This window comes from Rutidosis leptorrhynchoides, chromosome 7 (assembly GCF_046630445.1).
Source record: "Rutidosis leptorrhynchoides isolate AG116_Rl617_1_P2 chromosome 7, CSIRO_AGI_Rlap_v1, whole genome shotgun sequence".
In the NCBI taxonomy this organism is placed as follows: domain Eukaryota; kingdom Viridiplantae; phylum Streptophyta; class Magnoliopsida; order Asterales; family Asteraceae; genus Rutidosis; species Rutidosis leptorrhynchoides.
Genome location: NC_092339.1, coordinates 8,539,657 through 8,554,871, shown reverse-complemented (window position 1 = coordinate 8,554,871; position 15,215 = coordinate 8,539,657). Strand labels below are relative to the sequence as shown.

At 31.0% G+C, this 15,215-nt stretch overlaps 1 protein-coding gene across 2 annotated transcripts; it reads left to right on the top strand.

Moving 5' to 3' along the window:
* The first annotated feature begins 7,673 nt into the window (after nt 1-7,673).
* Nucleotides 7,674-11,712, top strand: LOC139857275 (65-kDa microtubule-associated protein 1-like). Of its 2 annotated transcripts, none has more exons than XM_071846010.1 (10): nt 7,674-7,793; nt 8,424-8,488; nt 8,633-8,836; nt 8,948-9,196; nt 9,279-9,494; nt 9,668-9,823; nt 9,997-10,308; nt 10,663-10,750; nt 10,986-11,134; nt 11,243-11,712. In XM_071846010.1, exons 2-10 carry the CDS (start codon nt 8,426-8,428, stop codon nt 11,534-11,536), a joined length of 1,731 nt encoding a protein of 576 aa, XP_071702111.1. In that variant the 5' UTR covers nt 7,674-7,793; nt 8,424-8,425; the 3' UTR covers nt 11,537-11,712. The 2 variants fall into 2 exon arrangements, with proteins under 2 accessions (XP_071702111.1, XP_071702110.1); XM_071846009.1 differs by having other exon boundaries at nt 7,684-7,793; nt 8,401-8,488.
* Nucleotides 11,713-15,215: the final 3,503 nt, after the last annotated feature.

The following is a 15,215-nucleotide window of genomic DNA, read 5'->3' as shown; positions in this document are numbered from 1 at the left end:
TATAAATAATAATAATAAAACTTTGTAATAAATAATAAATAAATATATATATAATATATATATATATATATATATATATATATATATATATATATATATATATATATATATATATATATATATATATATATATATATAGTATAGGGTAGTTTTATATTAGATTAGTTCGGGTTATGTAAAGGTTATTTTACGGGTTTTAAAGTCGGAGCTCTGTCCGTGTAACACTACGCGATAAATAATCAATGTAAGCTATGTTCTCCTTTTTAAATTAATGTCTCGTACTTAAGTTATTATTATGCTTATTTGAGCCGAAGTAATCATGATGTTGGACTAAATATTAAAGACGGGGTAATTGGGCTTTGTACCATAATTGGGGTTTGGACAAAAGAACGACACTTGTGAAAATTAGACTATGGGCTATTAATGGGCTTTATATTTGTTTAACTAAATGATAGTTTGTTAATTTTAATATAAAGATTTACAATTGGACGTCCCTATAAATAACCATATACACTCGATCGGACACGATGAGCGGGATATTTATATGTACGAAAAATCGTTCATTTAACCGGACACGGGAATGGATTAATAGTCTATGGAATTATTAAAACAGGGGTGAAATTATGTACAAGGACACTTGGCATAATTGATAACAAAGTATTAAAACCTTGGGTTACACGCAGTCGATATCCTGGTGTAATTATTAAACAAAGTATTAAAACCTTGTTACAGTTTAAGTCCCCAATTAGTTGGAATATTTGACTTCGGGTATAAGGATAATTTGACGAGGACACTCGCACTTTAAATTTATGACCGATGGACTGTTATGGACAAAAACCAGACGGACATATTAAATAATCTAGGACAAAGGACAATTAACCCATGGGCATAAAACTAAAATCAACACGTCAAACATCATGGTTACGGAAGTTTAAATAAGCATAATATATTTTATTTCATTTTTCCTCGTACTTTTATTTATTGTCATTTTAATTATTGTTATTTATTTTATATTGTTATTTAAATATCGTCATTTACTATACGCTTCGCTTAAAATATAAATCGACAAACCGGTCATTAAACGGTAAACCCCCTTTTATATATTATAATATATAATTATATATATTTTGTACAAATATAGTTGTTTAAGAATATAGTGTACAATAAGCCCGCTCCTTGTGGAACGAACCGGACTTACTAAAAACTATACTACTCTACGATTAGGTACACTGCCTATAGTGTTGTAGCAAGGTTTAGGTATATCCCATTTGTAAATAAATAATTAAAACTTGTGTAATATTTCGTCGTATTTCGTAGTAAAATATAGTACTATTTCGTACCCCCACGCTACGACATCAGATTATATAAGTATTTCTTCAATAATATTGAAATTATGAATCAATACTTCGTTATTTGTTGAGATGTGATGTTGGTTTTCGTTAAATTCTTGTGAACTTCGCAAAGTACGAATGATGTTATCTGAAAAGTTTCGGGTACATCGATGATGAAAGTGTAAAATCAAATATATACTTGATTTATTATGAATTGGAATTTGTTGAATTGCGACAGAGATTGTAGTTAACGCTGGTTAAGTTGCGGCATAAGGACGTACATTATTGCATATTTGTAATATGAATTAACCGAGTAGTTAAGATTCACACACAATAGCTTAGTACGAAAAGATTTATTTCAAAATATATATATATATATAATATACATATAATTTCTTTAGAGGGAATGAGTTAATTCTTCATAACTCGTTGATACAATATACACGTTATTGATTCATAATGATATCCACAGTGATTCTTGAACTGACGGAGTTTGTGATGTTATATGCATTGTTGATTCTGATGTTGACTGTACTGACGATGCTGGTGACGCTGACGGTACTGTTGATGCTGTTGGTAAAGCAAGTTTAGCTTGTTAATCACACACCATTTTTGTCAGGGTTTCTACTCTTTCTTTTATCATTTTGGTTCGCTTAACTGATTTATGGTTAAGGCTAGATTAGATAATCTCTAAGACTTTAGAGATTACATAATCGCCGCAGAATGTTTCTCCAATGAAATTATGAATTAATACTTCGTCAGTTATTGTTGTTGGCACTTCTTGGTATCTATGGTGCGTATGACGTTGATGCTCGTGGGACAGATTGTGAAGTTGAGGTTTACGACGCGGTTGTGGTTGGAGGTGGTAATGGTACTGTTGGCGTTGATGATGGTGGTACTGGTTATGCTGCGGATGCTGCTGCTGGTGTTTGTAATCTCTGCACCATATTATCCAAAGCCACTACCCGAGCGCGAAGCTCGTTGACTTCTTCTATTACACCGGGGTGATTGTCGGTTCGGATGAGTGGATAAATAAAATCTAGAATTTGATGTAGTATATAATCGTGACGAGATACTCTGGAAATGAGAGAGAAAATGGTGTCTCGAACAGGTTCACCGGTAAGTGCTTCAGGTTCTTCGCCAAGAGGGCAATGTGGTGGATGGAAGGGATCACCTTCTTCTTGTCTCCAAAGATTGAGAAGGCTACGAACCCATCCCCAATTCATCCAAAATAGATGATGGCTGATTGGTTGATCCATTTCGGTCACACTGCTTTCGGAGCTTGAATGGGATTCCATTTCGGAATCCGAGTGACTTGAACTGATGACGAATTCCATTTCGTACGATTGGCTAAAGGATTTTTTGATATGAAATGATTTTCCGACGATCGTGTGGTATTCTAATTACATAGAATATCTATATATATAGAGCAAAAGATTTTCGTAGATTACGGAGGAATTTACGAAATATGTCAGGCAAAGTTTACAGTAATAGATACGATAAGATATGATTTAGCAGATACGCTAAGATATGAATTTTGTCTATACACTACTCATGCAATTAATGTAGCAAGACGTGTCTAGACTATTAATGATAAGCAAGTAATTTCTTAATGATGATAAGTAGATGATTTTCGACACAAAATGATAAGTAAAACTTTTGACATGCAGACACGGTCGAAGTCCAGACTCACTAATGCATCCTAACGACTTATCAGTTAGACACACTAATGCATACCTGGTTCGCTAAGACCACCGCTCTGATACCAACTGAAATGACCCGTTCATATACATTATAAACGATTCACAAAATTTGATTACATCGCGAGGTATTTGACCTCTATATGATACATTTTACAAACATTGCATTCGTTTTTAAAAGATAAACTTTCTTTACATCGAAAATTGACAGGCATGCATACCATTTCATAATATCCACTATCCAACTGTAATTGACTTAATAGTAATCTTGATGAACTCAATGACTCGAATGCAATGTCTTTCGAAATATATGCCATGAATGACTTCAAGTAATATCTTTAAAATGAGCAAATGCACAGCGGAAGATTTCTTTAATACCTGAGAATAAACATGCTTTAAAGTGTCAACCAAAAGGTTGGCGAGTTCATTAGTTTATCATAATCGATCATTTTCATCATTTTAATAGACCACAAGATTTTTATTTTCATTTCTCATAAATATACGTCCCATGCATAGAGACAAAAATAACCATTCATATGGATTGAACACCTGGTAACCGACATTAACAAGATGCATATAGAATATCCCCATCATTCCGGGATACTTATCGGACATGATAATTTCGAAGTACTAAAGCATTCCAAATTCCAGAATGGGGCTTGTTGGGCCCGATAGATCTATCTTTAGGATTCGCGTCAATTTGGGGGTCTGTTCCCAAATTCTTAGGCTACCAAGCTAAAAATGGGCATATTCGGCTTCGATCCATTCAACCATATAATGTAGTTTCAATTACTTGTGTCTATTTCGTAAAACAGTTATAAAAATAGCGCATGTATTCTCAGTCCCAAAAATATATATTGCAAAAGCATTTAAAAAGGGAGCAAATGAAACTCACAATACTGTATTTCGTAGTAAAAATACATGTGACGTCATTGAACAAGTGCAATGTTGGCCTTGGATTCACGAACCTATATTAATTATATATATTTATATGTTTGATCAATATCTGTCTAACAATTTAGATCAAGTCGTAGTGTATCACAATCCTAATGCTCGAGACTAAATATGCAAAAGTCAACAAAAATCAATTTGACTCAAAAATGATTTCCAAAATTTATACATGATTATAATATATTTTAAATATCGTCGTTTTATATTTTTAAATATTTTTAAAAGATTTATTAGAGTAAATAATATAATTTATTTATTAATAAATAAAATTTTATATTAAAATTTATATTATAAAATATACTTTTATATATATTAAGTAATAAAATTTATAGAGTTCATTTAATATCACAAAGATAGTATGATAAGTATTATTAAAGTAATTTATTACACGTAGTAAAATATGTTTGTATCACATATTTATTTGATAACATAATATCTATAATAATAGTAAGTAAAAGTTGTATTATTTTGTAATAATAATTATTATTATAAAAATATCAATATTTATAATTACTAAGATGACATTATGATAAAACGATATTTCTAATTATGATAAATTTAATATTTACGATACTTTTTAATTTTATTTTTAAAATAATAATTCTATTTAAAATGATAATAATAATGATATTTTATAGTAACAATGACATTTCTATTAAAATGATAATTTTTGTTAAAATGATAGTTTTAATACTAACGATACTTTTAATAATAATAGTAATAATAAAAATAATAAGAACGATAATTTTATCTAAATCAATATCTTATAATATTTTAATTTCATCATGATACTCTTACTCATTATTTCCTAATCGTTTCGTTTAATAGTTTTTAATCGTCTTTTATATCGTGTTCATAATAATGATAATAATAGTAATCAAAATAATTAGGTGTTACTAATATTAGTTTTAATTACAATAATACTAATAATGATAATTACTATGACATTATTAACGATAATACTAATAATTATTTTAATGATAATATAATAATAATAATAACAATAACAATAACCATTTTTAAATAATGATATAATAATAATAAGATAATAATAATAATACTAATTATAACTTTAACGATAATAACGATAGTAATAATAATAAAAATAACAATTTTTAATGATAATACTTTTTATTGATAATAATAATAATAATAATAATAATAATAATAATAATAATAATAATAATAATTAGATAAAAACTAGAACGACGATAATAACGACGATAATAATAATCATGTTTACAAAAATTTAATTAGCTATAACTTCTAATCCGTTCATCGAAACCATTCGACATCTAAATGAAAAGTTCTTAATTTTTCGCTAGCTTTCCAACGACATGCATATCTTATACCTTATCCCAACCGCACAGGTAACTAATTTAAGATTCAACATAACCTATCTAATGGCAATATCAAAAGTACAAGCATGCATAATCCTATTTTCTCGAGCACTAGTTAAGGATACACTATTATTATGTAAAAATTAATTTACGAGTACTCACGTATCAATATTGAGATTCAATATTGCAGGAAAGGTACATAGACGCAACGGAGATGATAAACACTAAATTAACCTCACGAGCATACCCATGAACCATACTCATCACCTCCATAGCTATAACCCATAATTTCCTTAGCCCTATCCTACTCTAAAACCAGTTTTGAAAACACGCGAGCAGAACCTCGTCGTAGAATTTTATGTATAATACATAATAATAATACTACTAATAATAATATTATGATATTTAATAATAATAATGATTTTAATAATAATAATAATAAATATAAATATAACTTACGGAGTATATAGAGGATAAAGTGTGAATTATGAATCATAAAACAGAATTCGATCGACTTTAAAATAATGTAACTCACCTAACCCACCCATGCACTTGCATGAGTTTATGAGAGGATTCTCATGCAAGTGCATGAGCTCCATATACATCGCACATATGCATATTTTGCTACCGACACCTTTTTTATAATATTTAATATATAATATATTTAATCTTTAGAATTAATTAAATATTATATTATATTCTCGTGCATAGTAAAAATGTAATTTTTGTTCAAATGACTCGTACGTTGTCACTCGACTCATGTACCACTTCGGTTTTTTGAACGCACTTTCGTACGTTTAGAAAACTAGCCTTTTACGTTACGCGACGTGTACCCTTATTAATAATTTGACTTACTCATCAATAAATTACCTTATAAAAAATATAACTTATAAAATTGAGCGTTGTGGTCATTTGCTTCTATAAATCAGTGACTTGTTGTTTATCAAAATATATTATTTTAAATCAGGATGTTTTATGACTAAGTTAAAATATATATATATTTTATTTAGAATTGTAAATTTGTTCAATATATTTATGTTTGAAATATTTATCTAACGAGATAGTATTTAGTCTTTCAAAACCAATTATATTTCAAAGTCCGTTTTATAATCGTTTAGAAAAATATAATAACACGTTTCGTTTATACTTTAAGGCTTAAATAGATACAATTTATTTATACACTAACGTTTTAAATATCAATCGCATTACTAAGCGAGTGTTATATCGCGTACTTCACTAATTTGAAAACATATATTTTTAATGAATATGTTTTAAATACAAATTGTAAATTATCTATATATATTCAACATCTAATATTCTAATCTAAGGATATTTTATTAATCAAGTTCTATTATATCGAAAACGTTTTCGTACACTTACAACTAGATCATAATTATTAACTTTAGTCTACCACTAACTTTTATCTAATCCTCGTTAATGATACTTTTGTTCTTACTTGTAAATCACTTTACCATTTTTCGAATATTGTTAAGAGGAATAAATTTTCTCAAATCATAGTGGACCTCTCAACAAAGACTTGTAATCATAATTCAATGTTTCTGATAATTCAATCGTATTATATTATCTTTTAATTCCATCGATAACTATAATAACTTTATATTGAAACAAAATACGTTCATGTAAAGTATTATGCATCTAATACTTTGTTAAGGTTTTCACTTAATAAGTATATATTACATATCTATATACACATAATGTTCGTGAATCGTCGAACATAGTCAAAGGGTAATTGATTACATGAATATAGATTTCAAAACTTTCGAGACTCAACATTACAGATTTTGTTTATCGTGTCGGGAACATATAAAGATTTAAAGTTTAAATTTGTTCGGAAATTTTCGGGTTGTCACAAAATTTCCATGAATTTTAAATCTTGCCTGAAATTTAATTTAGGTTCTTAAGAGTTAGTCAAATCGTCAATAAATCGATGTTTGCTGTCAACTCGATAACTAAGCCGTAAATAATACTCTAAGTTAACCTCAAGGATAATAATATAAGTTAACCCCAATGAGTTACTTGTGATAATATCCCCACTTGCTACACTTTAAGGACTTGCCTTTTAAAAAAAAAAATGCTTGAAAAGTTATGCATGTACAGTATTAAAAAGTGGTATTTAAGGATCACCTCACATAAAAAATTACATAAAGTACTTAATTATTACGGAGTATTATTAATTGTTATTATTACTCCATAGTACGGAGTATTATTTAATCTTAATCATATTTAATTATTTCGCCTAGAAAATTTTTATTTGATTATTTAAATATATATAAATTAAAATAAATAAATAAAATACACATTAAATATGCACTGTCTCACACTTCCTATTACTCTATCCATCTTCGTTTTCATTTCTACAACAAAAAAGCAAACAACGAAGCCATAAAGAAAAACGCGCAGATCTGTGACCACAATATCTTCACTAAACACTAATCAATTTCACAGATTTTGTAAGCATTTATGTATCTATTTCGTCGTTATTACAAAATGCAGTTCATTTTTGTGCACTCTAGATACAATAAGTACACTCTTCGTACTCGAATTCAGTGTTTACTCGAAATTCTTAAAATCTATTTGTTCGTAATCACTTGAAGTTTTCACAATCAGTGTGTTTTAGTCATCAATTGGTGTTCATTTGCGTATTATAGAGTTTAGTGCGTGTGTGTGGTGTTCTATTATTTGAGATGGTGACTGCTGGAATACTATTTGATTTTTGTGTAGTGGAGTTAGGTTTAAGTGCAAATGAACTATTTGCATCTATATTAATGTATTGTTCTGTAAATATAGGGTTTATTTATTTATTTTTATTTTTATTTTTCTGCAATTTGCTAATCTTGTAACTGTATTAAAAATAGAATTCCTTCAGGTGTGTAGTTATGCTTGTGCTTTGGGGAATGTAATTATGAGATTTTGTGGATATATATTATACCATAATTGTGTTATCTGTATTGTTTTCGTAGAGATATTCACTTATTCAGAGAATTACAAGGCTCAAAATTTTATAGCCATGATGTAAATTGTTACTTTGTATAGATTTTAATTTAATTGCTAACTTAGGTTGGGGTGATACCAAATGGCAGAGATGGATAGTCAAAATCCTCTTATCGAAGAAACAACCTGCCGATCATTACTGCATCAGTTGCAGGTGAAATTAGGTCTCACATAGTAGATTAGTAGTTTTCCCCTTAATTTATAATCATATTAGTTTCTTATGAATTATAATATTATATATACTCCGTAATAATTTTACTCTAAAATTGAGGTGAGTTAATTTCACATGTTAACGCAGAACATATGGGATGAGGTAGGTGAAGGTGATGAGGAGAGGGATAAGATGCTTCTTCAATTAGAGCAAGAGTGTTTGGATGTATACAAGAGGAAAGTTGACCAGGCTGCAAAGTCAAGGGCACAACTTCTTCAAGCACTTACAGATTCTAAACTCGAGCTTTCAACTCTTCTTGCATCTCTTGGAGAGAAAACAGTTGTGGGAATTGTATGTAACTCTGCACCTTCAGTTTGTATATAGAGCTTTTATTGAATGTGAAAATGGACTGTATTACTTATAATATGATGCAATTTTTGTGTCTTTCGGTATGATATGTAGCCTGATAAGACATCGGAAACAATCAAGGAACAACTTGCTGCTATCGCACCAGCATTGGAACAGTTGTGCAAACAGAAGGAAGAAAGGATAAAGGAGTTCTTGAATGTACAAATGCAAATACATAAAATATGTGGAGAAATTGCAGGGGGTAATGAGCAAGAACGAAGCCCAACAATTGATGAGTCTGATTTGTCCTTGAAGAAGTTGGATGAATTTCATGATCAGCTTCAAGAACTCCAGAAAGAAAAGGTACCATATAAATTCACTCAAACATAGGGAAATATCATTGGTTGTGAAATTGGTAACTTATATATATTGTTTGATTTGACAGAGTGATCGATTGCACAAGGTGTTTGAATTTGTGAGCGCTATACATGATCTTTGTGCTGTCCTTGGGGTTGACTTTTACAGTACAGTGACAGAGGTTCATCCAAGCTTAAATGATGCAACTGGTGTACAGTCTAAAAGCATAAGCAATGATACACTAGCTATGCTTTCTAAGACTGTTTTAGGTTTAAAGGAAGATAAGAAGCAACGATTGAAAAAGGTGCAAAATTTTCTGTGCGCTTGTTTCTTTGCACATTGTATATGATGTATGATGGAAGTTTTGACTTTAATTACATTTGCTAATACATAGCTAGTATAATTTATTTCAGGATACAGAGTTCTGTAACATCTTGTTTTACGATTTTGATACACGATTTACTTTATGTTCTGCAGCTTCAAGAGTTAGCAACTCAGCTCATCGATCTTTGGAATTTGATGGATACATCTGAAGAGGAGCGTAGCTTGTTTGATCATGTTACATGTAACATATCAGCATCAGTGGATGAAGTAACTGTCCCTGGAGCACTTGCTATAGATTTGATTAAACAGGTATATCACATAGTACTTAAGTTGTTTTTAACGAACATTATAACAGTATGACTTAACTTTTATGTGGAATACTATTATTACAATGTTGCCTATCTTACTTGATAATATTGTATAATGCGACTAATACATTATAGTTACTAGTTTTTAAAACATTGCATGCTTTTGTTAATTAGGCTGAGGTGGAAGTTGAAAGGCTAGATAAGCTTAAGGGTAGCAGAATGAAAGAGATAGCATTTAAGAGGCAAGGTGAGCTTGAAGAGATTTTTGAACGTGCACATATTGAGATTGACACACAGGCTGCCAGGGAGAAAATTATGTCCTTGATAGATTCTGGGAATATTGAGCCTTCTGAGCTGCTTGCGGACATGGAAAAACAGATCATAAAAGCAAAAGAAGAGGCAATAAGTAGAAAAGATATATTGGATAAGGTTGAGAAGTGGATGTCAGCATGCGAAGAAGAAAGTTGGCTTGATGATTACAATAGGGTATCTCCCTCACTATCCTCTTTTGTTTTCTCCATATGACTCTCTTATCTTAATTAGCAAATTAATCCAAAAAAGTCAGTTGGGAATTAGCCTCTTTGTTTATAAAATGTTAAATTTGGTTGCATAGCTGAAGGGAGTGTAATATATCCCGTACAAGTTCATCTAAAAGGGAAAGATGTCAAATCGGTTGAAACGTTCTTCAAAGTCTTTTATTAATAGATAAATATGATAGCTGAGATTCTTTGTTACGTGTAACGAACTAAATACTTTTTCAGTTTTCATAATGTTCTCATCTTTATTGGAAGTTTCATGTGGTCAACTATAATTTTCATAGTTATGGCTTCTTCATAACAGGATGACAACAGGTACAATGCAAGCAGAGGTGCACACTTGAATCTGAAACGTGCTGAGAAGGCTAGAATTTTGGTCAACAAAATTCCAGGTAAAACAAAGTTTCCAATCTTTGGTTATAATTGGATCCTCACTGCGATACTGATCCTTTTATTTGGATGCTTAAAATTTGTTGACTCCATAAAGTTACAGCCATATTGATTATTTTTTCCAGCCTTTCGTTCATATCTATATACCATAAGAAACGTGAATATATTGTGTGCAATCTGACATGTTGAATATGTTATTAAATAACTTTTAAGCATATCTTTAAAATGTTAATGCAGCTCTTGTCGACGCCTTGGTTGCCAAAACACGAGCATGGGAAGAGGAACGTGGACTTACTTTTGTATATGACGGTGTCCCACTCCTTGCCATGCTAGACGAGTACGCTTTGCTCAGGCATGACAAAGAAGAAGAGAAACGAAGGATGAGGGTTACAAAAATCTTACCTATTTTTTACATTTTTACTGTTCACCCACTTGATAACAATTAATTAATATATAATTTATTGCAACTGAGTTTGTTTTGGGAATGATTACAGGACCAGAAGAAATTCAATGAACAACTAAACACAGAACAAGAAGCTATGTTTGGTTCAAAACCAAGCCCCGCTCGACCTCTTAGTAGTACAAAAAAGGTGGTTGGTCCACGTGTAAACGGGGGTGCAGCAAATGGACCACCAAACAGACGATTATCCATGAACCAAAACGAGTCTAAGTCTGGCAAGAGGGACAGCAACGCTAGGCCAATTGCTCCTTCGAACTATGTAGCCATATCAAAAGAAGATGCTGCCTCACATGTGTCTGGTACAGAGCCCGCCCCAATTACACCATAAATTCTGTCGACTAGAAAGTGTACATTTTGGATTCATACTCCCCCTCCTGTGTTTCCATGTTTACTGTAACTAGATCTAAAGATATGCATTTTCTGGAGAGTGAAACGGACATTAAGTTAGCTATAGCTTGTTTGCATTATATTAGTATCCATTACCAAATGCTATTACTTTTTTCATGTTGGTCAACAAAGTCATGATTTCAACCCATTTATCTACAAATGGGTCGTTTCTGGATTGTGCTTTATCTCAAAAACATGTCTGGTGGGTTGAGTTAAAAAAACGGTGAAAACGGTAAGTGTTTGTGGGCATTGACCAGATATAACTGTCAGGTCTTTATCATGCCTGAGTCCGACCACAAAATCTAGTTTTGAAAAGGGATGATGGCTTGGTTCAGAGGTCATAAAGTCAATATTGTTAATGTGCAGCAGTTAATTATGCTTTGATGTAAATGGGCCGAGCCATCTTACGGGTAATGGATTTAGAGCCGTTATAGGTGGAAGGAAGTTTTAGAATCGATAACTATTTGTACTCAGCGAAATGCGTCGTTATGCAAACGTGAATGTACATACATGTACAGTTCCTGCTTTTTGGGTTTGAATCTTAAAAGAATCTTAGGTCGGGTGCCTTGTTCATGTACAGTTTCTTGTAACCATTTAGGAAACCAGCATACACAAGTACAGATAGGATCAATCTTAAGTGCAACAGCTTGGTTTGTTTTCTGTCTTATTGCATTGGTTTTACATGCACATTAAACCTTAGTTTATTCCAATTGGTCCAAGACCGTAAAATACCAATGTTTTTACTTTCTTACCTAGGAATCTCCTCTACAGAAAAACAATGCAACACAACATTCCGAACAGAATCCAAGATTCTAACTGTCCCTCATTGTATAAATACCGAATTTAAACTAGCATTGTGTCAATATTAATTTGAGATGGAAAAAGTAATGGGGTTTTTGATGGAGTGTGTGAAACCAAGATGTTTGTTCAGTAACAGTAAGACAAAACCTCCCGTGCGTAGAGATGAGATAAAAGAATCGGTTTTGAAGATTGATCAAAAAACGACTTTACAGGACTGCATTTTAAGCTCACCAAGATCATCTGCGTGGCGAGCTACTTCTAATAAAAAGGTTCATCCTAATCCTCCAATTATCAATGAAGAAATCTCTACGGAAAGACCTCTAAAACCGAAGTTCGATGACGATTTGTCAAAAGGTGTAAAGACAAAGAAGAAAGTAAGCTTTAGAATGCCTGAAGTTGCTGATGTTTTCATATTGGCTGATTCTCCTAAAACTGCTCATGAGTTAGTCTATGAACATCATTGTAATCTTAATTTACACTCTTGAAATTGGATGAGAAAAAAAGGTTGCAGTTTGCAAGTTCCTTTTTTGTGTATCCTCTAGGTTAAAGGAATATATGAAATAAAGTATTTGCTTATTTTATCATGTTCCCATAAAGAAAATATAAGTTCAAACATTACAAATTCATAATGATGATGATGATACCTATCATTACTATGTAACATGTGGTTTTAACTTCAAGTGCACCAACACAAGTGCATGCAATAAGACATGGTAGTAATAATAATTTACAAAAGATAAACATAACTCAGCAGGATCGTATTTTCTATTAATGGGCTTAATATACCCTTCAGCATTTTTTTTTTTCCCGTCGCCAATATTAATCATTTGATCAAGTTCGTCTTCTTTGTCTCCATACATTAAGTTATTAACAAAATTTAAACTGTCACGATTTTTTCTCTCTTGTAGAAGACCTTATAGCCGTTCAATCCTTGCTCTCTACCTCATCTCTATATTCTCGTACAGTTGTACTCTATTTGTTCTTCCCCTTCTTCATCATCTTCATCTTCTAGCTAGTTCAAACTTTTCCTTTATTTTATCAAGGAGTGGTTTTTGGGGTTTTACATATTGTTTAAGTTCCATGATAATACGATCCTTAAATTATCTTTTACAGGAAATAATAATAAAAAAGTGAGTAATAACTAAAATGTAGGGAAAATTGATTCAAAATGCATCGAACTTTCCACCAATTCCTATTGTATGCGTCCATCTTTCAAACCTCCGATTGTATGCATTGAACTTTGTATTTTCTCCTATTGTATGCATTTTACCTGTTATAATAGGTTACCTTCAAGTCACCATTTCTAAACATTTACATCATTGGTCCCTCATTTTTGTAAAACCTAATTTCATTGATCCCTCAGTTAGATTGGTCATTTACATTATCAGTCCATTATGTTTCTTTAACCTGAATCATCTTCAACAAATGTTAAAGATCAAAAATCCTAAAAATCAAATACTATTCTTCTTTCTTAATCTACAACCACTATCCAAATTAAAATCACTTTATTCAACACAATCACTAAACTTCAAATAAACAAGCTGCATACCAAATGTCTACGACTACCTCCAAAATGATCTCCGATGTGGAAACACCTGATTAGAAGAAGTATGGTGAAGAAGAAACAGAAGCAGATCTGAGAATTGTTTTGAGAATCGATTTGAAGAAGTACAACTCTAGATCTAAAAATCGATTTGAAGAAGTCTAAACATATCTACGATTTAGGGATGAAGCGATTTTCAGGAACAAGAACGATGGTTCTCCGGAATCCAACCACCATCAGATCTGCGATTTTCTGGTTCAATGTTTCTGATTCTGAAACGAATTTGTATTGTTTTTAAAACCCAGATATGTACACGTTAGATGGTTTATGTTTCTGAAATTTTATTTGGTTTGATGTTTCTGATTCTGAAACGAATTTGGATTTTGCCTCTATCGTTACATTTTTTATTCACATCAATATTGACCAAAAAGTTTACTTGTTCCAAGTGGGATGATAATTCACAGTTCTGAGAAATTGTTCCAAGAGCAAGTAGACTAAAAGAACCACACCTAGATCCGATGATATCATCTTCAAACTTCTCGTCAAGCTATTTGAATTATAAGTGTAATTATAAGTGTAATTTTTGATTTAAAGGTCTTGATTTTGATTTGAGAAAAAACATATCAAATTAGGGTTTATAAAGAATTTTGAATTCGTAATATTGATACGCTGAATGAAGATGATGAACTTCAAGAATTTCAAGAGTTTGAGATGAATAAATACATATCAAATCGAGTTAATAAATTATTGTTATAGATATAATGAATATTTGTAAAATTGGTTCAAGAGTTTAAGATGATGATGTTTAACTCATCAATTATGTTTGTTGAATTTTTGAATTAAACTTTGAATTTTTGGAAATTAAAATTGCACCTAAACCATTGAAGATTCAATTTTAGACTTAACGGAAAAATTTAACGAGTGTTAAGTCAAGGGACCAACCACGTAAAAAAAACCCATGTAGTAACAGGTAACCTGATACAAGGGTGATAGGATGCATACAATAGGAGAAAATACAAAATTTAATGCATACAATAGGAGGTTTAAAAGATGAATGCATACAATAGGAATTGGTGAAAAGTTCGATGCATTTTGAATCAATTTTCCCTAAAATGTAATCAGAGATGAATTTATTAAAGTGATCATATAGTTGTATTAGAAACTTAGGATCTATGTTATATATATAATAATAAATAACTCAAAATAAATGATAATACTCCATACTACTTTTGGTTCGAAAGAAATTTGTTTCAAAATTAGTACTTTAAGCCTTTTA

Bases quoted from the DNA above. Each gene is read 5' to 3' on its own strand.
- LOC139857275 (XM_071846009.1), top strand. From the start codon at position 8,417: ATGGCAGAGATGGATAGTCAAAATCCTCTTATCGAAGAAACAACCTGC. The intron at 10,309-10,662 runs GTATCTCCCTCA...TCTTCATAACAG, and splicing joins GGCTTGATGATTACAATAGG to GATGACAACAGGTACAATGC. The intron at 10,751-10,985 runs GTAAAACAAAGT...ATGTTAATGCAG, and splicing joins TTTGGTCAACAAAATTCCAG to CTCTTGTCGACGCCTTGGTT.